Source organism: Pseudoliparis swirei, chromosome 7 (assembly GCF_029220125.1).
Source record: "Pseudoliparis swirei isolate HS2019 ecotype Mariana Trench chromosome 7, NWPU_hadal_v1, whole genome shotgun sequence".
Taxonomy (NCBI): domain Eukaryota; kingdom Metazoa; phylum Chordata; class Actinopteri; order Perciformes; family Liparidae; genus Pseudoliparis; species Pseudoliparis swirei.
The window spans coordinates 6,470,022-6,497,463 of record NC_079394.1 but is presented as its reverse complement, the minus strand read 5'-3'; the positions used below and the strand labels follow the sequence as shown (position 1 = coordinate 6,497,463).

Here is a 27,442-nt window from a genome sequence, read left to right as displayed (position 1 = left end):
TCACTAGCGACGTCACAGAACCAGAGAACATACATGTCATGTGACAATGTTTCCATGGCGACCTCGTCTGTCCGTGTAGGTTTTGTTCGTCTGTTTTTTCGTTTCATTCAAAATACGGAATACGGAAATAACGTGGTTTCTTCGTTTACCGTTTGAAACCAAAAACGGAAACACGGAAAAACACTTTCTTTTGGTTTCTGTCTGAAACCAAAAACGATAGAACGGAAGTGCTTAAAATGAAAGTCAAAATAAAAGCCTGTGATAGTGGCTGCTAAACGCTGACGTCAACGTTTCTAATGAGACTTGTGTTCCCGTAGTACGAACAACGGCAGTTTTATTTTTATTTGTTATAGTTGTTTGTTATCATATACATTTCAAACCTTTTTTTGAGGCAGGAAATAAAAGGTGTAGATTTCGAGTATTGGCACTTTTATTTTTGAAACATTTCTGGAAAAAGTCGCCGGTAAATTCCGGTCCGCGCCAATTACAAACGTCTCCTCCTGATGACGTAGGCCGGCGCGTCACCATGTTTTGACTTTTCAACCATGGTTTCGGCGCGTCTACAACTATTCACTGAACACGTCGATGTTCAACAAGTCAAACCCAGGAAATACGTGTTTATTTTCAGTTCAGACAATGGAAACCAGAACCGGCGTCAGCTTGATGATCCTGTATGAGGACGAGTCTGTTGACGTGCGTTACGGAAACGGAGCCCAGTTACAACTGTCGCCGTGTGGCTGTGAATTCATGCTGGTAAAACCCTCGGATCCCTCCGGACACCCTCTGCAGACCAGCGAGAGAATCAGACAAAGGACGAGGTTCACGATCAGCACGTATAAGGTGCACACTTAAATTAGATAATTGGTTATTAGTTACAGTTTCAAAAGGCTCGAATTGAGGCTCCATACTATTGCAATATTCACGGTCTTCTGTATTATGCATCGGGTCCACTGTATTCAATATGATTGTGCCATTTTACAGGGGTTGATGGTCGCTGCATTGGCATTCAGGAATAAATACGCTAGTCGACCATACCTGCCGGAGGAGCTCATCCCAGTTGACCACAAGAAGGTATAAGAGCTATTTCCTATTCCACGATTGGTACCTAAAATTATCTTAATGATATATGTGCTGCTTTTCCTACTGCAGCCTTTTTTCAGCATTGACACTGACGTGCTCTGGCCTGAGTGGTCTTCTTGTGATGCTGAGCCTGGACATGGAGGAGAGACTGTCATCCGTTCGGAGGGGGGACGAGCTACGTTAATGCTCTCGCCCTCAGGTGAAGAATTCTCCGTTGAATTTACATGCAGCCTCAGTCAGATTCAAAATCAGCACCACATCATGCAGGGTTTCAGCAAAGGCTTTGACAGCAGCTCAGGCATTCAGCAGCAGCAGCAGCAGCAAGGAAGCAATCCGATCAGTCACACCACAAATGGTGAGAACAGAGAAGTACATCCAGGAAGCAGAAGTAATGAGTCTATTAGATCACGGTCTTGCTCTCCTCGGATCAGCAGCACTGCTCAGCTGAAGGTAATGCTTCAGAGTAATATTTCTCTACTTGTATAATAACTTTGATTAAATAATCGACCTTCCTCCCCCAGCCTGAGAAGATGTTCCAATCCACCACAGTGGTCCAGCATCACTCGTGCTGCGCTGTGGCCCCCATCTGGTGTTACCCTCTCTCCTTGGCTCGCCATCTCCGGACGGCTCGTTTCTCTAAACCTGAAGATGTCGGAGAAGAAGGAACCAGCGGTCTCCAAAAGGCAGACGGGAGAATACAAATGTTAGACATTGAAGATAGAAAGTCTCAACTTCCTCAGGCGCTGCCTCTCACATGTCCATCGCCTCACTGGCACAGGTTGAATGATTAATGGACTTTTGTAAATAACAGACATGGAGAGCAATATCTCACAATGTTGACCGCCTGATTTAAGCTTCCTTCCTCGTGTATTTAAGGTGGAAGTTTAAAGAGCCACTGGAACATTCAGACCGAGATCTTCCAACAGAGTTGGTAAAAGTGGTGTGGTGTCAAGGAGTCACCTACAGGTTGGTATGCAGAGCTTTGACTTTCTGTGTTTTAGGATTGTGAATATCAATATGAGATTTTAAACAGTTTATTATGACAAACATGCCCATATAAGCTTGTTTGCATTCAATGAAGGGATACCTGATATGATGATGGTACACAAACTGCATGTCTCCTGTGTAGGATGCTGAGTGGGGAGGTCTCAGTCATCGAGGTTTCCCCGGGAGATGGATCCGTCATCCGCTCTAACGGTGTCCTCAACAATTATTTTACCCATTACAAACCTGAGCTCTTGTCACAGCAGGTACATTTCAGTCTCTCGTCCTATAAGTGTCAAACATTTAATGAAAACAATTATTCAAAGATGCATGCTGTTAGTTTTTTACAGCTACAATACAAAACCAAACTGGCTTTAATTGATTGTGTCTATCTGGCAGGTAAAAGAGATGACGTACCATCTGAACAACCTTCAACCAGACACACCCAGACAGCTGTACTCTGTGAGCTCTATCGTGAGACGTGCAAGCAGGTGAGCCGCCGCTTCCTCACAGCCAGAAGGTTTTGATGACTCGCAGTCAGTGACCGTCATGTCACCGTTCCAGGATCCTCGCGTGCTTCAACGAGGCCGAGCATTCACTGAAGCTCTCTGCCACACCCAGCTGCCTTCAAGAGGTCAAAGAAGTAGTCCCTGCCCATAATACTTCAACGGTTGATATCTGCCGTGTTTACACAGGGTTCAAGCTTCCAAATCGTTTGCATTTTTCTTTCCAGGGAAGACATATTTCTAAACCGGCAAGGATCGAAGAAAATCTGTTCAATCCTGGAGCGGTTGAGCAGAATGTGAATGGCACACAGATGGTAGAAAGTCGGTGAGTTGTATTTTTCTGATAATTCTTTTGGTATTTTATCAATAAATGCGTAATGTAATATTATTTCAATTCCATTCAGGTCCGAACTTGTAGCTGCAGAACTGGAGAAAATTAAACGATTCAACTGTATCCTTTGCAAGGGGCTGTGAACAAATGATAAATTACCCATGTTATACTATCATATCTGCTGCCAGATCAGCCGAGGAACATCGTGCACAGTCTTTAACAACCTGCGCCCAGTTCTGCTGGATAACAACCACATGATAAGAAGTGAGAACGTTTGTGCAAAACTGGAAGGAAGCTCTGCAGAGGAGGTGACTCATGAACCAGTGAATGAGAAGTGCATCAATGAGGCTCTTCAGAAAACATCCAAAGCCATACGTGACATTGATGCTCTCATATCTGCAGCCACGCTGACTTGAAAAAGTCTGCTTAAGAGAAACACTTTCAGAATAAAACCCCCAATGTATTAGCTTGATACCTGAAAAGATATGACGCTGTTTTGCTGATATGTGTGGAGACCAAAATAAAGATTTTTCTTTTATGTCGATGCTGGGACATGGCTTTTATTTTCTACTTACTCTTGATTGTCAAAGACTGTATTTAACTACTGACTGCCACAACTACAACCTCTGGCACGACTCCAACATTTAAAATGTTTCCCAGTTGATAATGATCATGTCTTTATCACCACACAGTCCCTTCATGTCAACTTGCAGTGATAGCAAATGACATACACTACCGTTCAAAAGTTTGGGATCACTTAGAAATGACTTTATTTTTCAAAGAAAAGCACTGTTTTTTCAATAAAGATAACATTAAATTAATCAGAAATACACTCTCTACATTGTTAATGTGGTAAATGACTATTCTAGGTGGAAGTGTCTGGTTTCTAATGAAATATCTCCATAGGTGTATAGAGGCCCTTTTACAGCAACTATCACTCCAGTGTTCTAATGGTACATTGTGTTTGCTAATCGCCTTAGAAGACTAATGTCTGATTAGAAAACCCGTGCAATTATGTTAGCACAGCTGAAAACAGTTATGCTGGTGATATAAGCTATACAACTGGCCTTCCTTTGAGCTTGAAGTTTGTAGAACAAAATTAATATTTCAAATATTAATCATTATTTCTAACCTTGTCAATGTCTTGACTATATTTTATATTCATTTGATAAATAAAAGTGTGATTTTTCATGGAAGACACGAAATTGTCTGGGTGATCCCAAACTTTTGAACGGTAGTGTACCTGCAAACTTGTCACCTTTCGGCCAAATTAGCCGTTTTAAAATCAAAATAGGTCATCCACGTGAATCGTGTAGATGCGAAGAGTTTTTGTTTTGGGGTAGGGGCGAGGGGGTGGGGGGTCAACTGGCCCGCTGCTGTTGAGATAGCAGTGAGTCGCGGAGAAAATGTGATGTGGTCATCTTCGCAATAAAACATCTTTGATGGGACGTGTGGAGTCTGAGCCAATCAGCGTTCAGATGTCGACAGCGTTTGGGGGGTTCAGGTTAGCTTGAATGTCAGCCCGCTACATCTACTGCTGTCATGCTGCACGGTGGATCGATACTTCCAAGTTATCCGTACGTTAAAAACAATAAGATTTAGCTCCGTTCCTTGACATGCTGTCTGCACGCATTGAGTACAAGGAGGCGGGGCTGCCGAGCGCTCTCACAGGCAGCGCTCACACCGAGTGGCGTCAAGTGCTTTTTTAAGTTTTCCACTTAAAGAAAAAAGAAATGCCAGAAGTGAAAAGTACTTTTTCCAACATTGCAGACATGAAGGAAAGCCCACTGACACACAGATAGTGAAGGAAAGCCCTTTGACACACAGAGAGTGAAGGAAAGCCCTTTGACACACAGATAGTGAAGGAAAGCCCTTTGACACACAGAGTGAAGGAAAGGCCACTGACACACAGATAGTGAAGGAAAGCCCTTTGACACACAGAGTGAAGGAAAGGCCACTGACACACAGATAGTGAAGGAAAGCCCACTGACACACATAGTGAAGGAAAGGCCACTGACACACAGATAGTGAAGGAAAGCCCACTGACACACATAGTGAAGGAAAGGCCACTGACACACAGATAGTGAAGGAAAGCCCACTGACATACAGACAGTGAAGGAAAGCCCACTGACACACAGACATGAAGGAAAGCCCTTTGACACACAGACAGTGAAGGAAAGCCCACTGACATACAGACAGTGAAGGAAAGCCCACTGACACACAGACATGAAGGAAAGCCCTTTGACATACAGACAGTGAAGGAAAGCCCACTGACACACAGATAGTGAAGGAAAGGCCACTGACATACAGATAGTGAAGGAAAGCCCACTGACATACAGACAGTGAAGGAAAGCCCACTGACATACAGATAGTGAAGGAAAGCCCACTGACACACAGAGACCTGTCTGCTTTCATCAAACAACGTGGATGTGATGTGGCGACAAATAACAAAAAGGTCAGCTGCAAGGGGTCATACACATGTTGAAATGCATTAGTCAACATGTGTATGCACCCTGTCAAAAAGAGAACTTTTATATTGGATAACATACATGATATTGGTGATTATAATGATGCAACCTTGTGTTACTTTCAGTTTATAGTTTTATACTGCTGAGCTTGTAAACAGTATAGGTGACTTGCTTTTACAAATATATAAAAATAATGTTATTTTAAGTAGTTGTTTTGCTTTGTAGATTATTAGGTTTGGAAAAAATTTCATTATTCACTCAAGACACGTGTTGATACGTTGAACAGATAGATCACTATTGTTTACTCATTGTTAATGTATACATTCACTGTTAAAATTACTGTGACTTGTTTGATGAACAGTGAATATGCATTCATTCATGATGGGTGTGGTTATGCTCATTGAGACCTCTATTTCATGTTACAATGTTATATCAAACTGAGTCTTCTTCACTGACCATAAATCAGTCGCTAGGTCAGATGTGTGTTTTAATCCCGAATAAGACGAGATGGAGAATGAGTGCGATCCATCTGATCTCAGGTCTGTGGGACGTCTGCGCCTGCTCGGCACAACCCCCGTTGTCCGTTTTATTTTTCTCGCGAGAAGCCGCGAAGTTTCCGGTGTTGTGTATATTCCTGGAAACATGGCGGCCAGCTTCCGCGGCCGTCCTATACGGAGTCTTCGGATGCGAGGTAAGCGTAAAAAACTCGACACACTGCCGTCTGTCACTGCTGCATATTGCGAAAATATATTTCTCCGGGCACGCGATGAGCCCGGTGCGAGCCCTCACCGTGTCCCCGGTGTGTGTGTTTTCACAGGTCGGAATGACAGCGGGGAGGAGAACGTACCGCTGGATCTGACCCGAGGTAACGTTGAGCTGCATCGCATCACAAGAGATTACTGCTCAAAATGGACGAGGGACTCCTCTGCAAACACTGGCCCGCTGAAGTAAAAATGCAGTTATTCCGTGACAATGTCCTGTCACTGCTGTGGTCATTTGGTCGGTTGCCTCTTTCTGTTTCGTGTAATAACATCGGTAGCGACATCATAACAGGCGGCGGCGTGCTAACTAACTAGCTGGGTTAGCGTCAGCTCGCTAGCTGCCTCAGCTAACCAGCCGTGGCGACGCTTTGTTGTTTTGATTGGTGTGAGTGGGCAACATAGCCTGTTATTTAGCCAGCCGACCAGACGTGCTGTCGTCATGCATTGGTCACCGCGGGCTGTGTGAGACGTTGGGCTACAAGGCGGTTCGATGAGTAGCATTTAGAAAGCGCAGGGTGTGTTTTGGTTTTCCCCCCCAGTGGCTCACTGATGCACAGCTGCACAGCCCCGGTCACATCTGCTTCGACAGCAGCAGCAGCTCATACCGGTTTGTTTACACGGAGCAGCCGTTCTCTGCAACCCATGCACCGGCTCGTTTTATTATGTCACCGTGTAAACCAGAGGATGTGTTGCATCCGATATTGCATATAAATGCATCAACAAAAACAACAGTATTTTAGACGAGTTAACACGAGATAAACCCGCTACATACGGATGTGAGCTGTTTCATCCTGGATTTGAAACATAACTATGTGAAGGATGTTGGTCAACCTGAATGTTTAATTTCAGCTCGTGATCTGTGTGTAAAACATGATGGTGTTTTTGGACAATCCCAAAGCTCTGTCTGTGTCCAAGGATTCAACACAATGAAGCCCAAAATGTCTCTGCAAAGTCTCCGTCGACTGTTTTCCTCGCACACTCATAGGTCCCAAATACTCAAACTAGCCCAAACCATGTGCTTGTGACTTGCAGGTATTGATAGATTCACATCACTGCCATGACAACTAATGCCTTTTTGGTTCCCTCTTATTGGATAATAATCATTTTCAATGCTTGTTTATTTCTTCATCTCACACCACATTATTCGGTTCAGTTATTTTCTCTAATCTTATTTGTAGTTTGCGGTAGTCTAATATTTTAAAGGTTAACTTTTTTTTAAAGTTAGGATTTTGACTGATCACTTACACTACTTCTTTCATTTCACTGAAGCGGGTTTGACTTTCACTCGGCTTCAATGTCTTCTGTCGAATTCGCAGGATTGTGAACGTGAACGCTTCTACCATGATTACTAATAGCTATTGTTTGAAAGAAGAAGAAAAAACTTGCTTTTACTGCCTAGACCTGTTTTGACTGTACACACTAAATATGTTCAGCCAGATAAACCAACTTCCTTCCTGCAACATATAAATTACAGTTCAACGACCGATATTATGGCAATAAGGCTACATGCTTTTCTTAGCTACATTGTATTTCCTTTTCTTTCTCCGGCAGAACCATCAGAAAACTTCCGTGAAATCCTTCAAAATGTGGCCAAACCACATGGAGTCAGTAACATGCGAAAATTGGGCCACCTGAACAACTTCATAAAGGTAAAGCTGTCAAGTTATGTTTTTTTTTGTTACACTGGACAGTGTTGACGACACTGAGAATTAGTGGATTGGTTTTCTACCAAAACCAATATGGAGACCCAGATGAAGCTGTGGATACAAACATGCAGCTTTTGAAGAAAGTTGACTCCTTGCTCACATATCTGTAAAGATTGACGAGCTGTTCCCCTCCTCTGTACTGTCGTCACTAACCTCTCCTCGAGCCTCTACACTTGGTTGTTGCTGCCAGCAGGCCTGGCTGTGCCCGTCCACGAGACAGTGAATGTAACGGGAGCATTAGGGATGAGAAAACAATCTGGCCCAATGTGCACTCAGAGTAACACTTTGACTTTAAAACCTGGGATTCCTTGGGAACTTCATGTTCGTATGAACCTCAGAAGCTTTCGTTCCTAAAATGTCTGTTTCAATGTAAATGCGTTGTGCATGGATGATAAAGGGTCAGTCTTGTCTTAGTTTTGCACGACAATGTTGATGGTAAAAGCAAAGACTCCCCGGTACATATGGTGCGATATATATAAGTGAATATTTCTAAGTGATCATGGTGAGTATGAGCCAAGAGGGAGAATCTGAATTTTTACCTTCGCATTGAAAATGCCGGAAGGTTATGTTTTGATCGCCGTGTATTTATTTATTTATTTATTTGTATGCGTGTTATTCGCAAAACTCAAAAAGTATTGAACCGAATCGCATGAAATTTGGTGGGATGATTGTTTATTATCCGGGGACCAGTTGATGAGATTTTGGGATCGATCGGGTCAAAGGTCAAGGTCAAAGGTCATGAACAGGTCAAAATCTTTCGCAGAACTCAAAAAGTATTGAACCGAATCGCATGAAATTTGGTGGGATGATTGTTTATTATCCGGGGACCAGTTGATTAGATTTTGGGATCGATCGGGTCAAAGGTCAAGGTCAAAGGTCATGAACAGGTCAAATCTTCTTGAATCACATGGAATTTGGTGGGATGATTGGTTATTATCCGGAGACCATTTGATTAGATTTTGGGATCAATCGGGTCCAAGGTCAAGGTCATGGAAAGGTCAAAATCCTTTTTTTTTTACCATAGCACGATACATTTTTGTCCAATTGGCATGCAACTAATGCCAAAATGTTCATAATTCAATGCCCAATCTTGTGATATGCGAAGGTATGCGCTCTACCGAGTGCCTGTTCTAGTTTTTTTATGTTTCTGATTGTGTCTGCACAAGTTATTTATAACAGTATTTACAGTCTTAAAATAGTGGATTTACATGTTTGTGTTTTTCTGTGGATATGGCCTGTCAGCCCCTGTGATGGACGAGCATCCTCTCCAGGGTGTTTGTTCTGCCTTCCACCCAACACATGTTGTCATAGTGTCAAGCCTTCCTGTTATTTTAAACAGGGTGTAGACAATGATTAAATCACTTGCAAAACTGAAAGCTCATGTATGTGGGGAAAACTTGCAGACATATTTTTTGCACACCATCCCCACATTGTGAAATGTCGAAGCCATTTACTCCATCCTCAATTCCTGCCCAGACTTTGCTGATTTCAGTTGAGCAATCTGCCGGTTTTAACCAAGTCTGACAGTCTGTCATGGACATACCGATGTATCTATCAGTGGAAGCTGTCAGTCGGTGCTGGCCTTCAGAAAACTGCAGCTGGCACTAAAGCAGGATGAAGGCTGAGTACAGGCCTGTCCTCCACCTAACTCTCTCGTTTACAACTGACAGGAGGAGGGGTGGGGGTGGGGGTGTGTGTGTGTGTCCTAATACTCCCCCCCACCACCCCCACAGAGAATGTCACATGCTCCTCTCCCCATCTCCTCTCCCCTCCTCCTGCCTGCTTGAGCTCTGACATCACAGCTGGTTTAAAACGACCCCCGACTCGCCATGCCTCTCATCAGCCATCCCATCACTCTCTGTCATTCCTCTTGCTCTCCTCTGTGGTTTCTGAAAAAAGACAGATGAGATGTATGGCCTGCTTTTAGGAAGACGTTAAGCAAAAAATAGCTGTTCAATTATCTCCGTGACCTCTTCGCTGCTGCATCGGGACAAGCGAGGGGAGACCGAACTATTGCGCTGGAGTAGCACTGATTTGTTGGGGGAGCTCAGGTGCTTCAGGGTGCAGATATAAAAAGCTCATTGCTTTGCTCATATAATGAGTTTCAGACTGTGCCGTTAGCTCTGGCCTGCTGGTTGACACAGCCTGCCGCTGGAGGCTTATTGCTCCTACAATGAACTGCTGTTGTATGCATATAATTAGAATCTGGTTTACACTAGCTGTGTGTGGGTGCCCGTTAATGATGGGTAGACCTATGGTGAGGAGTATTCTAAAAGTGGCAGATTACGCTATAAACGGGGTCCGTTGCTCAGCCGTGTAGAGCAAAGAAAGCAGGAACAAACAGGCTACAGGCAGGAGAATACAACGGAACCGACTTCTTACTTTCTGTTCTCAGTCTTTCATGTACAACACATGTATTCCTACAAGAAAGTGCACTTTACAACAACAAGTGGTGGAGGTGACACAAGCTGCCACTTGTGAATGTGTCGCCCCGACGTTTTCGGGATTATAACCTCCATTTATCACCAGTGACGCATCACATTACCCACTCCAATCTCGTCGGCATTTAACAGACAAGTGAGAAAATCGAACAAACGCACCAGCATGGCCCCAGCAGCACTCTGCAGTCAAGGATCGCACTGTTTGTTGGATTGGATAGTCAGTTAGTTTGATGCTTCTTTGACTGAACACTGTAAAACATCGAGCTTCTCAAGTGAAAGATGCTCTAATTTTAGATTTCCTGAACTCTCGAGTCGCTGCCACACTATCTGTGCAATGCTCACATTCATCCATGAACAAAGCCATGTGATGCTTTCATTTTATGAATCTATTAATGTTTGTTCTCTCTGTGTTATAGCTGCTATGCAGCATTAGCCACCGGGAGGAAAACTTTGGGTATACATACGAAGAAATCATCATTTGGTGAGTGTTGTTGGCGACAAGTATCAGTTACTAATTGTACAACATGTAGTTTTTAGCAACATGTATTAAATTCATACACTACCGTTCAAAAGTTTGGGGTCATCCAGACAATTTTGTGTCTTACATGAAAACTCACTTTTATTTATCAAATGAATTGAAAATTGAATAGAAAATACAAGACATTGACAAGGTTAGAAATAATGAATAATATTTGAAGTATTAATTTTGTTCTTCAAACTTCAAGCTCAAAGGAAGGCCAGTTGTATATCTTATATCACCGGCATAACTGTTTTCAGCTGTGCTAACATAATTGCACAAGGGTTTTCTAATCAGATATTAGTCTTCTAAGGCGATTAGCAAACACAATGTACCATTAGAACACTGGAGTGATAGTTGATGGAAATGGGCCTCTATACACCTCTGGAGATATTTCATTAGAAACCAGACGTTTCCACCTCGAATAGTCATTTACCACATTAACAATGTAGAGTGTGTATTTTTGATTCATGTTATCTTTATTGAAAAAACAGTGCTTTTCTTTGAAAAATAAAGACATTTCTAAGTGACCCCAAACTTTTGAACGGTAGTGTACGTTTGTTATTTATTTAGCCAAGTGCAAAATTAAAGTCTGTTTTTAAATTGCATTACATTAATTAAAGTGTTAAATTGAAAAAGTCACCATTCTTATGAAAATATTAAGGAAAAAACACTAATTTGTCGAGTCTCAGTAAAACTAACATCATGTCCAAATTTCAACGATGGACTCATCTAAGTGTTTGATTTTGAACCGCTAGTCTGCGACTAGCTCTACTGAATGAGGCTAAGGAAGTGCGTGCTGCAGGGTTGCGGGCGCTCCGCTACCTCATTAGAGACACCGCCGTGCTGCAGAAGGTCCTCAGACTCCAGGTGGACTATTTGATAGCAAGGTGAGATCCTGCTCTCAACACCGCCTGCTGTCCGTATTTGTTTAAACGTTTCCCAGTTTCTGATGACACATTTATTGTTCTCCTACTTGCTAGCTGTGGCAATAAGCATGACTAATTAAGCCCGTGTGCTCTTTTAGATGTATTGACATCCAGCAGAGCAATGAGGGGGAGAGGACTCAGGCTCTGAGATTAGTCAGAAAGGTAAGCTCTTTAAAAAAAGCTTTTTTTTATTCCATATCTTTCTCCAATGGATTAAGTCACTGTCATAATGTTAGATAAAGGTGCCCTCAGCCTGGGGGCCACCAGAAATATCATTGGGTTAGCAGCAGTGTCAGTGTGTGGACAGTTTACACAAGTTTGCAGGCAAGGTTATTTATAGCCCCTTCTGTAGTTTACTGTAAACATTTTACACACACGCACACACACACACACGCACTTGCACACGCACATAGAGTCAGGGTCTGGTTTCAGTAAAGGACTAATGGCAATCCAGGCAGTGAAACAACCACCCAGTTAAGTAAACAACATACCTGTTATGAAATACATATCTGTTCTAACATTTTGTGATGTCATTTTTTTTTTTTCCCACTGCAAAAGTTATTTTTCTGCTTTTGTTTTGTTTTTCTGTCTATGTTTGACGCTTGCTTTCCTCCTCTGGTGTTTCTCCCTCCCTCCGTAGATTATCACTGTCAACGCGATGCTGTTCCCCTCCTCTGTGACCAACTCTCTCATCGCCGTGGGCACCGATGGACTCCAGGAGAGGGACCGCATGGTCCGCGCAGCCATCGCCATCGTATGTGAGCTCGGTGAGTTTCTGGCCCTTGTCGATGGAAACGTCATGCCAGTGGACAGAAATGCCTCGTAAAATACCGCGTTTGTGATAAAGATGTGAAAAGCCACTAATATTTCTCTGTTGCTGACTGTGTAGCTCTGAAGAACCCAGAGGTGGTGGCCAAACGCGGAGGCCTCAGCACCATCCTAAAGAGTGTGATCGACTGTCAACTGAGTCGCATCAACGAAGCGTTGATCACCACCATCCTCCATCTACTCAACCACCCACGTACCCGTCAGTATGTGCGTGTTGACGTCGAACTGGAGGTACACACACACACACACACACACACACAGATCCCATAGAGATGACAGTAATCAGTTCTCTAAAGCCTTGTGGCCCGTAATCTGACTTCTGGGACGGAAGCATTTCTTTACCACATTCATATTACATATTATCCACAAGAATGTCATATGAGATATATTCAATAACTAATGAAGTCTGTTATATTTTGCACTCATCCCTTTCTTGTCTGTTTTCGGTCCTCCAGCAAATCCTCGCTCCTTTCACAGATTTTCACTACCGTCACAACGCAGACACGGCTGAAGGGCAGCTCAAGTGAGTGAGTGTGTGTGTCGCTGTTACAAGAGGAACAAAAATATAGTCTTCTGACGTTTCCCTTTGTTTACCGTGGTCCCATATTGGTAATACAATGCTTTGAGAAAGTTGAGGGTTTGTATTGTGTGTTTTTTGTGACGTGACCCTTGTTATCAGGGCTGCTTGACTTCAGCATGACTTGCCCGAGGATGTAAAGCAGGCTAAATCTTGATAATCTCTTAAATCACTCGGGAAGATTAGCTTTTATATAACTTCCTTCTGTGTCTTGCTTACGTGATGTAGTTTGATCCATTCCTTTGTGGTGTCCTGTTTTTAATGTGTGTGTTTTCATGTTCAAAGGGAGGACAGAGAGGCCCGTTTCTTGTCTAGTAGAATGGCCATAGTGGCAGCCTTTCGCTCCTGGTCTGGTAAGGACTTGGATGTAGTAATACGTGTAGTTATTTGTAAATAGATTGACTATTTTGTTTTAAAACACTTTTACGATACTGTTGAATTTAATGTATTAACTCTTTTTGTCTCTTTCTTTCTCAGGAATTATCAACCTCTGCAAGGTTGGAAATTCTGGAATCCAATCTTTAATTGGCTTACTTTGCATACCAAATATGGAAGTTAGAGTGAGTATTTAAACAGTTATAAATCATAAATATGAATGTGTTTCCCTCGAACAAAGACCGGCCAACCATAGCCTAGCAACGGCTAGCCTCGACCAGGGTCCGACAGGCACCTGGGAGACGTTCACCTCCATCTGACAGAAACCTCCTGAAACTCTGCTCCTTAAACTGCCATGCTGTAGTATCGGATTGTGTTCATTTTCAGACTGTATTTGTGTATTTTTTGCTCGTCATGGACATTGTGTATTCGTGAAGCTTGTTACCTAGATAGGTTGGAAGGAGATATACTTTCCTAAAACGTAACTTTTCTACATAAAGCCTGTGGAGTTCATATTAGGAGCGTACGTTAGCACTGAAGGTTTACTGAACACACACACGTACCGCTTCTGCTTTTTAATGACTGTAACAGTGACTAAAGACCTAACTGGCTTCACAGGAACAGTATTGTTCTGCCTGACGATGGTTCACCTTTATCTGTCGGCTTGAGCTTCTATATTTATCTTTTTAACCTGTTTTTGCAGCAGAATCAGTTTGACATTAAAAAAAATTATATTTCTGAAAGGAGGCAGTTAGTGACAGGGGGTGCTCCATAGTAACATTAGTGTTGATAGTTTGAATGAGTAGCAGTGGGGGCGGAGCTTAGCTGGAGGTCAATTGATCAATAACTTTCCTGTAGAAATGTTGCCTCAACAGTCTACATTTTGCTGCTTTAGTGTTACGTTCTCACTCATTTCTATGGTCAACAGCCTGAACTCCAACACACCTAGAACTACATAATAACTTGTCCTCTATTTTTAAGGTAGAGTACAAAATATTTAAAAAACAAGGCTTTTTTCTGTTTTTGAGTCGTGTCTGATTGGAGTATCAGAGCTCAGATACAGTATCCTTGAAGATAGATAGATAACATGTAATATTATCTTTCTGTTTCCTGTGGCTTCAGGGAACGATTATGAATATCCTCCAGTAATTTGAGTATTGCGTTACACAGCCCAACATTGAAATATTAGAAGTGCTCTTCTTTTGAGCGCTAGCAAATGTAGTTTGTGCTGCGTCAACTGTGTGTCTGATAGCTCTCATGTAATTTGCCCTGCAGAAAGGCTTGTTGGAGGTGTTGTATGAGATATTCAGGCTCCCTGTGCCCGTTGCAACTCAAGACTTCACGGAAGCTCTTCTAAGTGTTGGTGAGAGAAACATCTTTTGCAACTTCATAATTTATTTTTATACTTCCCCCCCCAGCATCTTCGTTCCGAGTCATTTGTTTTTTACATACATTACTTCTATGTAATTGCAGTTTGACTTTGTGGCCTTGTATTATCATGACAGAAAGCATACGGCAAAGTGTTATATTAAAATGTTTCGCTACTATTTCAACCCAAAGAAGTCCATGTTTTCGACAAACCGAGTAAGTTCCTCTCTGCTCTGGTGTTCATCAGACCCCGCCAGGTTCCAGGACACCTGGAGACTCTCTGATGGGTTTCTTGCTGCTGAGGCCAAAGTCATCTTACCCCATCGAGCCCGCTCTAGGTGGGAGATAATATGAGGAAATAGAAGTCGCACATAAAATGACAAAACAGTTAATTCAGTGTTGAGATGAGCCACTAAATTCTTATGTTTCTGTTTGCTTCATTAGGCCTGATCTGATGGACAACTACCTGGCATTTGTTCTTTCTGCCTTCATCTCCAGTGGGCTGTTGGAGGTGAGCGGACGCAGTGTGTTTCCTTTTAGACCATTGCACCTGAGGGCTCATGTATATACAAAAAAAAAAGAAATAATTACCTTCGCATTGAAAATGCGGAAGGTTATGTTTTGATCGCCATTTATTTATTTATTTGTATGCGTGTTACTCACATAACTCAAAAAGTATTAAAACGAATCGCATGAAATTTGGTGGGATGATTGGTTATTATCCGGGGACCATTTGATTAGATTTTGGGATCGATCGGGTCAAAGGTCAAGGTCATGAAAAGGTCAACATCTTCTTTTTACCATAGCGCGGTCAATTTTTATCCAATTGGCATGCAACTAATGCCAAAATGTGGCTGCGGCGAAGGTATGCGCTCTACCGAGTGCCCGTTCTAGTTCTATATATGTTTAGCTTGAATGTTTTTTTAGGGGTATCGCACATCATGGCCTCTCTGACTGCATAATGTTCCAGCTTCACTCCATGTTGCTATTAAAGTGTATCCTTCTCTCCGTCGTCACCGTTGTCCCCATAGGGTCTCGTTGAAGTTGTGACCAGTAGCGATGATCAGCTCGCTGTGAGAGCCACGATCCTCTTGGGAGAACTCCTACACATGGTGACATTAAAATGCAACTCTGACACAAAGTATTGAAATTTAGAGAATGAACTAATGTTTGTTCTTGTCTGTCACTGAAAAATCTACATTGCATCAGCCTGGAAGATTTGTGTGTGTTGAAAACTGCCTGCTTCGACCGAGTTACTGCGACTCTAATACGAAATGCATCCCCTCTTTTTCCTCCACTTGCTGTTCTCTTGTTTAGGCAAACACCATCCTTCCCCATTCTCACAGTCACCACCTGCACTGCCTTCCCACCCTCATCAACATGGCAGCCTCCTTTGATATCGCACAGCAGAAACGACTGTACGTACCCAGAGAAATACACGTCCGTTTCCCCTTTCCGTATTCTCTTGTACCAGTGAACACAGTACCGAAGTGAACTAAGAACATGATGTATGTTAACACTTCCAAACCTAACTTCTGAGAAATCCAAACGATCCCCATGTCTGTTATCGTTACAGTCGAGCAAGTGCAGCAGTCAACAATCTTAAGTGTTTCCATGAGAAGAAGAAGAAAGGTTTGAAACCACACAGTCTGTACCTGGACCACATCATCCGCAAGTCTGTGTCTTCACATAGCCGCAGAGAGTCACACTCACGTGTCCACAGGGACATCTATGCCATCAAGGTAAATATGAACATGCTTTTCAGAATCTACCCTCTGTGTCTCAGCAACATAGATAGATAGATATGTACTTTATTAATCCCCAAGGGGAAATTTGTCGTAACAGTAGCAGCACCAATAAACTAAACACACAAGAATAAAAAATAAAATATAAAAAACAGGGATGAAAGATAAAGATGTATACAAAGTAAAATATAAAATAAAATATATATGTATCTATACAACATATATGCATACACAATACACAATACAATACTAATGACAAATTAAATTAAATATTAAATATAGACAGTGTGCAAAATGCAAAGTGTGTATGTGTGTAGTGTAAATGAAAATGAAGTGTGTGTATGTGTGTAATGTAAGTAAATGAAATGTGTGAAGTGCAGATCAACATAGTGTGGATATGAAGTTATTATTGCAGTTATTGCACAAGTACGAAGGTCTGGTCGAGTTTAGTTCAGCACAAACACCGACAATCTTTTGTTAGCTAGCAAGCTAGCCGCCAGTTTCCCTAGGAGTGATGATGATGTTTAGAATTTTTTGTTAACTGACTTTTTCCTTTAACCACACGCCGTATACAAAGCTACGCTAGCTGGTCCATTTCCTTTGTTCAGTGTTTGTGCTAATCATGTTGTTTTGGCACAATGTAAAGCTGATGTTTTAAATGTATGAATACAAATTCTTACGAAGCTGCATTATTATTAAACCTATCAAATCAATGTTTTCCGTGTTTGTGTTCAGGACACAGAGGAAGCCCTGATGCTGAACCTTAGAGACAGTCACATTCTCAACCACAAGCAGAACCTGGAGTGGAACTGGTTGCTCATTGCCACCATCCTCAAGGTCAGGATGATGTCATGTGGCGCCACAGACTCTGTTGTATGTCTGTATTCCTCTTCAATGTTGACATGTTGTGCTTTCTCTCCTAGTGGCCACATGTAAACCTCAGGAACAACAAAGATGAACATATGCACAAGTAAGACCCCGTGCAACATTTGCAATAGTTACCTTCGCATTGAAAATGCGGAAGGTTATGTTTTGATCGCCGTGTATTTATTTATTTATTTATTTGTATGCGTGTTATTCGCAGAACTCAAGAAGTATTGAACCGAATCGCATGGAATTTGGTGGGATGATTGGTTATTATCCGGGGACCAGTTGATTAGATTTTGGGATCAATCGGGTCAAAGGTCAAGGTCAAAGGTCATGAACAGGTCAAATCTTCTTGAATGGCATGAAATTTGGTGGGATGATTGGTTGTTATCCAGGGACCAGTTGATTAGATTTTGGGATCAATCGGATCAAAGGTCAAGGTCATGGAAAGGTCAAAATCTTTTTTTTTACCATAGCACGATACATTTGTGTCCAATTGGCATGCAACTAATGCCAAACTGTTCATAATGCAATGCCCAATCTTGTGATATGCGAAGGTATGTGCTCTACCGAGTGCCCATTCGAGTTTGATGTGTTTTACATGCCTCCTTTATTTCTCTTTGTGACGCAGGTTTGTGCGAAGGCTGCTGTACTTTTATAAGCCCAGTAGTAAATTGTACGGAGGGCTGGCGTTGGATCACCCAAAGGCCAGACAGCTCACTGTGGTTGGCTGTCAATTTATCGAGTTCCTCATGGAATCAGATGAGGTTAGAGAAGTGTGCAAGAACACAGAAAAACACACATACCTGTGTTACCTTTTTGTATTTTTCTAACTTGGCTCTCCCGTCGGCTCTTTCTGTCCACCCCCCCCCCCCCACTGTCACCAGGATGGCCAGGGTTACCTGGAGGACCTGGTGAAGGACATGGTGTCATGGCTCTCCTCGTCCTCGGGGCTGAAGCCTGAGCGCAGTCTGCAGAGCAACGGTCTGCTCACCACACTCAGCCAACACTACTTCCTCTTCCTGGGGACTCTCTCTGCACACCCGCAGGGAGTCAAACTGCTGGAGAAATGTGGCCTGTTTCAGTGGTAAGTGGACAGACATGGAATGTCCGACTTTCAGAAAAGGTTGTTGAATACATCGACACGTTATTTTGAGGTTCTGCCGACAACTCTTTGTTTTTTTCGGTTTTTGCAGCCTGCTGAGTCTGTGCTCTGTGAAGAACCAGGATTCTGTGCTGAAACTCACTGTATCCACATTGGACTACAGCAGAGACGGTCTGGCCAGAGTGATCCTCTCCAAGAGCCTCACTGCGGCTACTGATGTAAGAAAGCCATGACGACAAGAGGTCGTCACATTCAACAGCAACACATACATACTTATAAAGCACTACATGGTCAAGTATCCCAGATTGTGAAAACATTCGACGTCACATTGTAGAGTTATTGGATACAGAATAATGCGTCATCATTGCGTTGTCGCACCAACACGATCTGCATTCTGATGTCCCTTCCTTACTCCCACAATGCCTCTGAGCAGGCGTGCAGGCTGTATGCCACCAAACACCTCCGCGTGCTGCTGCGTGCGAGCGTGGAGTTCTTCAGCAGCTGGGGAATGGAGCTGCTGGTCACACAGCTTCACGACCACAGCAAGGCAGTGTCCATCGAGGCCCTGGACATACTGGACGAGGCCTGCGAGGACAAGGTGAATGCTTGAAAACACTGTCGAGCTCTGTGGGTACAGAAGAACTGGAGAGCGGTTTGTCAGATCAGGATGCAGTGAGCCCTCTCTTGAGCAGGAAAAAGAAAATCAACAACTTTTACTTAAAATGTGTTGATGGTAAAAAATATATATATTCAGGGTTTCGTACAGTCATGGAAAACCTGGAAAAGTCATGGAATTTTAATATGGTAATTTCCAGGCCTGGAAATGTCATGGAAAAAACTTAAATCATAAAAGTTTTGGAAAAGTCATGGAAATTTGTTCATTTACACAGTTTGAAATAATTAATATGTTTTTTAAAGAAAGATGCTCAAAATATAAGCCGGCGTACGCTCTCAATACACAAAATGTTCTAAATTTTTCATGTTTTACCGAGATTTCAGTTTGGTCATGGACCTTTGGTTTAAAGTCATGGAAAAGTCCTGGAAATCCATCGGTCAAAATGTGTAAGAACCCTGTATATTAGTATCTTGAAAAAAATCTTAGTTTGAGTCGCTGGTGTTTGTCTGACAGTGTGTCCACACTTCCTGTTGTCCAACTTGGTATGTTGTGCTGCTCCACAGGCCAACCTCCACGCTCTAATCCAGCTGAAACCAGCTCTGTCCCACCTGGGAGACAAGGGCCTCCTGCTGCTCCTCAGGTGGGTGTTTACAGAAGGACCGAGAGTAAATAATATGTTTCAGTCTTGTATCCAACACAAACGCCTTCTTGAATACACTGCACATCTTGTTTCTGCCGTTCAGATTCCTCTCCATTCCTAAGGGTTTCTCCTACCTCAATGAGAGAGGTTACGTCAGCAAACAGCTGGACAAATGGCAGAAGGTATGAGCAGGACATTGGCATACAGCAAAAACTATAAGTGGCATTTTCATTCCATGTTTGATTTGATTTGACGACAGTTTAATGGAGGTTTTTGACCGCAGGAATACAACCTTAAGTACGTGGACCTGATAGAGGAGCAGCTCAACGAAGCACTAACGACCTACCGCAAACCTGTCGATGGAGACAACTACGTCCGACGCAGCAACCAAAGGTGAGAAGCTGGAGTCTGTCATCACCCGACGACGAGTCACAGGATCCACTGTCAAGTGTGAGCGTGTGCCTAATTTCTCTGGTCGTGTCTCCAGTTTACAAAGACCAAATGTCTATCTCCCTGTGCACTTGTACGGTCAGCTGGTACACGATAAGACGGGCTGTCATCTTTTGGAGGCTCAGGTAACCGCTTCAGTTTATTCCTTGCACGCTGTTCTTTCAAATCTTTAATTGTTTCCGTCATTGTTTGGGGAGCAGTGGGTTCTGCAAATGCCTTTCTTCCTCATGTCTTTTTTCCGTTTGTCTCCAGAGCGTCGTTCCTGACCTCAGCTATACTGTTCGCTCCCCGATGCTGGACACCTGGGAGGGCATTAAACAGCTAAAGGCTGCTCTCTGGGCCCTGGTCAGTATCGCTTGCTATTAATTTATGTCACCTCTGTTACTCTTTCGCCATAACAACCAACGTTGCAAAGAGATGTCTCTGGTTGATTTGTTGTTTTTTCGTGCAGGGCAACATTGGCTCTTCAAATTGGGGACTGAATCTCCTGCAGGAGGAGAACGTCATTCCTGACATCCTCACGTTGGCTCAGCACTGTGACGTGCTGTCAGTACGAGGGTAGGCTGATCAAAACACACCATGTTCACAGCCAACAGAGTTCTCTGATTGCGAGAGCTCTAAATATAAATAAAACTGTGTAGAGTAATGTTCCAAAAATAGAAATGAGCTGCTTATGATTCTGCAGCTTGGCATTGAGACATTTTTAAATACAAAGATCTCTATGTTAGACTCTAAATCCCCTGAAGCTGTGAATGTGAGCGTGAATGGTGGTTTGTCTCTATATGTGCGCTGCAATAAACTGGCGACTCGTCCAGGGTGAACCCGGCCTTCACCTAACGTCAGCTGGAATTGCTACCACGACCCTAGATATAGGATTAATAAATAAGCGGTTTGCATAATGGAATCCTATAAATAATGGAACTACGACACCAAAAGTAGTGTGGGAAATACTCTGGTCTCTCGGTCTTAAGGACTTTATCCAGATGCCAAAAATGTTGTGAAAAGATGATTTTAATTTGTAATGGATTTTGATGTTTATCTTTTCTCCATCTACATTGGACTAGTCATGTAAAACATCTTGGTTGTTAAACATCTATAGCACAAAACTTATTAAGCAATGGCACGCATTTCTGAAAATATGTAATGGTTCAATGAAACGCATGCATTTGGCGTGTTTACTAACGGTCCCCTCTCATCCACAGGACGTGTCTTTATGTGCTGGGTGTCATCTCCAAGACCAGGCAGGGTTGTCAGGTGCTGAAGCAGTTTGGTTGGGATTCGGTCCGACACAGTCGCAGGACGCTGTGGCCCGTCACTCCAGAAGAGGTCGATGCCCAGCTGACCGCCGAACTCTGCTCAGTACCGAGCACGCTCAGTCTGAACTCCGAATCCACGAGCTCGCGCCACAACAGCGAGAGCGAGTCTCAACCAAGTACGTTGGACTTACTTTGTCTTTGCATTATTGCCACTATTTTGTCACGGTACCAGTTGTATCTATGAAGTTCCACGATTACAGTGATCAGCTTTCTTTAATGTACCCCGGTTACTATGACAGACACTCCGATGCTCCTATTGTATTCCTAACTCACTCCCTGTGCCCCCAGACATGTACATCCTGGACGATGACAAGTGTGATTTTCTGGACCAAACCGACGAGCCCTCTGTCGACCTACACTCCAAACCAGCCAAGGACCGCAGCCCCTTCACCATCCTGGCCTCCACGCGCTTTGTTCGCACTCGCTTCCTCAACTCCCTTTCCCTCCCCAGCAAGAAGCTGCGCTCCACCAGTGACCACAAGAACTTATCCGGCTCTCGCACATCTACTGAACTCAAGCTGGGAAGTCTGAGGCGGAACCGGACGGTGACGGAGCCCTCCGTCTCCAGCCCGACCCAGGGGGTCGTCTTCACGCCGGCGTTTAATGGCAGAGGAGTGCCGAAGAGTCCCACGGTCAGCCTGGAGACATCCTTTGTTGGGACCAGGGGCGGCTCTGAGGAGCAGCTCGTGGACGGTGGGCTGGCCAGGGAAGGAGGCTCAGGCCTTGGACTCGGTGGTCTCGGAGGGCCCGGGGCCGTGGAGCACCCCGGCGGAGAGAGGGAGCAAAGCAGCCGAGAGCGTCTCGCGGGAGACGGCGGCTCCTCGTCTTGTGGAGGCAACGTGGGAGGCGGCGGAGGAGGCACTCAGTTTAAAAGCCGCAGCCAGAGCTTCAACACGGACACCACGACCAGCGGCATCAGCTCCATGAGCTCCAGTCCTTCCAGGGAGACTGTCGGAAACCCCGAGCATCCCGAACCCGAACCCGACTCCTCTGACTGCGTGAGCCTCAACACGGTGGTGTCGGCCAAGACTGTCAAAACGCTCTCTCCTCTCACCCCCCAGGCTCCCATCCCCCACACGTCCACGTCAAAGTCCTCATCCGTCTCTTTGGCGCCGCCCGGCTCGTCGCACACTCTTCCCCGCCGAGCCCAGTCCTTCAAGTCTCCTTCAGTGACCACCATCAAGAGCCTGGCTGACTGCAGCTTCATGTACACCAGCCCACGGGACGCGCTGGGCTACGCGACGCTGAAGCGGCTCCAGCAGCAGAGGATACACCCGTCTTTGTCTCACAGCGAAGCTTTGGCTTCGCCAGCCAAAGACGTGCTGTTCACCGACGCCATCACCATGAAGACCGGCAGCCTGGATTCCAGATTAACGCCTCGCAGGTAAGTCGGCCATCGCGAAACAATATTTGATTTTTTTTCCACTTGAATGCATTATTTTGTTCTGATCTGTTTGTTCTTCCACGAATTAAGTCTTTTTCGCGAAGAAGTCTAAACGTGAAACTCATTTCTGCTCCTGTAGCGTAAGCAGCCGTTTGCCTCGGCTCGTGTTTGCCTTCCGTCGACCGTAGCGATGACCGGTGTGAGTGTGTTTCTGTGCACCTTCTGTGTCTGTCAGGATATCAGATAGGAGGGGTACCTGTCCAGATCCCAGCGCCTTAACTCCGTACCGCAGGCTGTCCAGAACACTGGGACCGCGGTGGGTGGACCGACCCAGCGTCCTCCTCTGTAGAGACGTAGCTTCGAGCGCAGATCCAGACTCGCGTGTCGTAGCTGTAGCTCTGTGCCTGCAGTTGTTTTCCCATCACTTGGATTTCTGTAGCGTGTGTTAGATTGGTCAGTTGCTGGTTGTTCCCGCCTCCTAGAGCTGTGACCCGTCCCAAATGTATTCAATTATGTGAAAAGAAAAGCAGCAAATCCTTTAGAAACTTGAACCAGCGAATGTTGAGAACTATTTTCCTTATATAAATAATACAAAATAATTATTATCAAAAACCTATTCAATTTCTTTGAACTAATTTGAAAAAAATGACATACTGTAAATATATATTGTAATCTTCCAATATTAGAAATATGCATCCCATTATAAGTCCTACTGACCAGCTCTAACCCCTTTTCTTTTTCTAATTAACTCCATTTAGACTCATTCGGTATTTTTTATGTGTGAAGCTTTAGATTTCTGATCCTCGGGTGCTTTTAGAGTATTTAAAGCTTTGTGTCATTTTTTTCACTTATTCCTCGTGATCCTTTTCCCGTCCCAGTCTCTCTCCCTGCATCCTCTCATGCACCTCTCCTCTTGCCCTCCCTAGGTTTCTGAAGGCTCTTAGCTTTGCCTCTCTGGAGAAAGGGGAACTCCTAAGTCCAATCAACCAAAGCACTCTGCACCGCTGCTCTTCAGTGCGCTCAATGGTTTCTAGCGCCACCTATGGGTGTAACGATGACTACGTTGGCCTCGCACTGCCCATGGACATCAACGACATGTTCCACATCAGAGAATCGGCTTACTTTCAGCAGAGGATCAGCCCGCCGTCTGAAGAGCGAAAACGCTTCCTCTTTGGCGATGGAGACGGTGAATTTAACTCTTTGGCCGATTACAATTTTAAATTCAAACAGAAATGTTTGAAGGAACATATTTTGAACCGGATGGTTGTGTTTGTGCTCACCGTGGTTTTCCGCTCTGTAGGTGATCGCCCTGCTCTACCGTCACTGAAGCAACAGTTTAGCATTTCTGAGCTGATCGTGTGCCAAGGTGATAACCAGAACCACCTGGTGGGTTCAGAGGAGACGGGGCTTCAGGAACACACGGAAGAAAACTGCCTCTACTGTGTAGGAGCCAGCGTGCTGGGATACCCCACTCAGCCGCAGATCAACAGCACACACCCTCAGACAGGTGAGCCACACACACTCGCACTCTCTGTCGTTCAAACGGTCACACTCGGTGCAGAATATAACACGTGATGGTTTTTTTATCACTCAGACTTTGTCGACTTCCCTTCATGGGGAGGGCAGAGCGGCCATCGTCTGGAGGTGATGCCTCAGTCCAAGTTGTCTGGGGTGTCGGGCTGCAGCGAAGCTGCTGTGTCACAAGGCTCCATCTGTAGCACGCCCACACCCGGAGACGTCGTCCTGGGTGAGACCACGAGGAACTCAACCTGCAGGGATTCAATGTTTTACACAACGACAAAAAACATGTTGCATTCGTAAACCCTCCTGTTACCTTTAGGGTCAATTTGACCCCATTCAATGTTTAACGTCGGTGTTCTTTGGGGTCAATTTGACCCCAAGCTGTTTTTCACTGTGTCAAACATATAAGAAATATCAACTTTTTTATTTATTTAAAGGGCTATTTAGGTAGTCAACAAACAAACATAAAGTACCTCACACTTAAACTTGGAAAACAATATTAATTCTAATAATCTTCTGAAGGTTTTAATTGCTGGGGTCAAATTGACCCCGAGGGTAAAATATGTTAGTAAATGTGAAGGTAACAGGAGGGTTAAAAGACCATTTGTTTTGCTTGATTGTGTCAGTGAAGCTGTGGTAATATATGTTTTGATTCTTACTGTCTGCCAAATATAATTAGCTCCATAACAAAATAAACAAGAAATGAATATTGAATATTTGTAGGCAAGGGAATATCAGAAGACGGCCCCGCCTCGCGAGTCCTGCTGAGGAAGGAGGTGCTCCGCCTCATCATCAACCTCAGCTCCTCTGTCGGGACCAAAGGCCACGAAACAGGACTGCTGACGTAAAACGCTCTATTTTCTTCTATGTATATATTTTTTTAGCTTCATGTTAATAGAAGTTGTTTTTTTAAAGCCTCTTAAATATATTTCTCCCGCAGGATAAAGGAGAAGTTTCCCAGTGCGTTTGATGACATCTGCTTGTACTCTGAGGTTTCCCACCTCTTAGCCCACTGTATGTTTCGCCTGACGTCCAGACGTTTCATACAGGAACTCTTCCAGGACGTGCAGTTCATGCCTGTAGGACATTACACCCCAGTTCTTCTGCATTTTTTAAAAAACCTTGACCTTTGTGTTTGCCATGCCAAGTAATATATTATTATTTCCTTTTTTCAGATGTATGAGGAAGCCGAGGCAATCCTGACGAAGCTACCGAAACCCGTTGAAGAAGATGGGGACCCTCCTGCAGAATCCTGATCATCCTCTCCCTCGTGTTCCCTGCACAGCCTTTGACCTGCCACCCTACACACATGGAAGAAACAGCCGATAGAATATAAGTTATAAGGTTGGGGAGGCGCCTGGCATGTTTATTTTGCTCAAAACAGAGTACCTTAGCCAATGAAGAGGAGGAGGAGGTCATTGCTGGCCTCTCTTGGAAACGGAGGATGACGATATCTGCAAACTTAATTTAACCCGACATGCTGTTTAAGACCTTCATTTTAAAACGGGAATAAGGGGGAGCAGTTTAACCAAATACTGTCTTCAGATTGGTTGGCAATCGTGAGCAACACTCAATAACACATCAACATAATGCTAAAGGTCAAGCGGGATCATTAACACAAAGACTCACGTGTAAGAAGAAGAAGAAGAAAAAAAATAGAAAATTCTATCGACAGTTTATCTCTTTCAGAAGTTTTTTTTTTCTTTCTGTAATGAAATAAGGCATGTTGTTGTGTCTACCCAGTGATTCCTCGGACCCCTGCGTTATTTTTTCCTTATGAAATAAAACACTACAGAAGGGGTCCTGCTTTTTTTAAAAACCGTATCCGGAGCCTCCCCGGTTCATATCCCACTCCGACTTGTGATCTGTTCTCGCCAGATGATGTGCTTTTGCTTCTCTTGCCTCGACACTTCCTACAACCTGTAGCCTCTCTTCTGCACAGACAGCCAATTACTTTTCTATTTCTTGTATCTCAGACAATCAAACATCACTAGTATTGTATTTTCTAACGCACTATATATGCCACCCTTACACAGTACACGAGGAGCATAGCATGTCATTCGATGCTAGTTTATGCCATCCTTCACTTGTCGAGGACCTTTAATTTTTTTCTTTCGCCATTGCATTACTGTTAAACTTCTCAGAAGTCGGGTCGATCATTTGGAAAGATGCTCAGTTGTGCACGTTATCTGTAGAATGATTCATGACAGATTTAGTACCAAACTCTGCTGACAGACGTCTGTGAAACCTTCATTCGCCCAGCAGCGCCCCGGCTCTATCCCTTCTTTCCTCTGTGCTTCACTTCCACTGCATGTGCAACACGCATGGCAAAGTTGTAATGTCATCTTAATGTGTTTCTTGCTTGTAAAACTTTTTTAAATAGATTTTTTAAAAATAGGTTGCCATTACATTGTAGGAATATAATTCCCCCCCGAGTCTGTTTCCACAATGCAATATCACTGTCTGTCATTGGCTGAGCTGGAGGAGGGGTCTTGTGATGATGACTAAAGGTTTTGTAAAAGGTTTCCAGGGAAACGGGGATCTCCATTTCCATTGGCTTGTTTTTGCTATAATGCTGCTACACAAATGGACTCGTAGAGATGATTTATAGATCAGCTGAGTAATGTCAGATCCGATCTATTTATTATATGTCTGTACCATAGAGTGAGCTCAACCAGAGAAGAAAAAAAGTTATTTATATTTTTTCCTCAAGACTATTATAATTTAAAGTTTGTTTTTATCCTTTTTTTTGCTTGAATCGTGGTTTCCGTTGTATAATGTGTACAGTATGTTTTTGGGGGCATTGATGACCTCAAGAAACATACAATCCTATCAAAGGGATGCATTGTTAATAAAACAAAATTTGAAATACCCAAAACGTTTGACACTTTCCTTATTTATTTTTAATTTGTAATATTTAACGAATT

At 43.7% G+C, this 27,442-nt stretch overlaps 2 protein-coding genes across 5 annotated transcripts; both read left to right on the top strand.

Moving 5' to 3' along the window:
- Positions 1-369: 369 nt before the first annotated feature.
- c7h5orf34 (chromosome 7 C5orf34 homolog) lies at positions 370-3,443 on the top strand. Its single transcript, XM_056418967.1, has 11 exons — positions 370-840; positions 982-1,071; positions 1,150-1,530; positions 1,602-1,858; positions 1,957-2,046; positions 2,210-2,330; positions 2,464-2,555; positions 2,629-2,698; positions 2,798-2,895; positions 2,975-3,021; positions 3,136-3,443. Exons 1-11 carry the CDS (start codon positions 586-588, stop codon positions 3,315-3,317), a joined length of 1,683 nt encoding a protein of 560 aa, XP_056274942.1. The 5' UTR covers positions 370-585; the 3' UTR covers positions 3,318-3,443.
- Positions 3,444-6,011: 2,568 nt separating this feature from the next.
- LOC130196240 (rapamycin-insensitive companion of mTOR-like) lies at positions 6,012-27,393 on the top strand. 4 transcript variants are annotated; one of them, XM_056418195.1, is made up of 38 exons: positions 6,012-6,060; positions 6,187-6,234; positions 7,682-7,779; positions 10,694-10,758; positions 11,553-11,684; positions 11,822-11,885; positions 12,364-12,490; positions 12,613-12,782; positions 13,007-13,074; positions 13,414-13,481; positions 13,606-13,688; positions 14,779-14,866; positions 15,119-15,209; positions 15,316-15,382; positions 15,903-15,983; positions 16,189-16,289; positions 16,448-16,613; positions 17,352-17,453; positions 17,540-17,586; positions 18,115-18,250; positions 18,371-18,570; positions 18,680-18,806; positions 19,022-19,186; positions 19,768-19,844; positions 19,948-20,026; positions 20,128-20,237; positions 20,332-20,419; positions 20,547-20,639; positions 20,746-20,852; positions 21,497-21,726; positions 21,899-22,994; positions 23,230-23,310; positions 23,921-24,180; positions 24,295-24,501; positions 24,589-24,741; positions 25,239-25,359; positions 25,456-25,594; positions 25,691-27,393. In XM_056418195.1, exons 1-38 carry the CDS (start codon positions 6,012-6,014, stop codon positions 25,769-25,771), a joined length of 5,265 nt encoding a protein of 1,754 aa, XP_056274170.1. In that variant the 3' UTR covers positions 25,772-27,393. The 4 variants fall into 4 exon arrangements, with proteins under 4 accessions (XP_056274170.1, XP_056274172.1, XP_056274171.1 ...); XM_056418197.1 differs by lacking the exon at positions 23,230-23,310; XM_056418196.1 differs by lacking the exon at positions 23,230-23,310 and having other exon boundaries at positions 23,873-24,180.
- Positions 27,394-27,442: the final 49 nt, after the last annotated feature.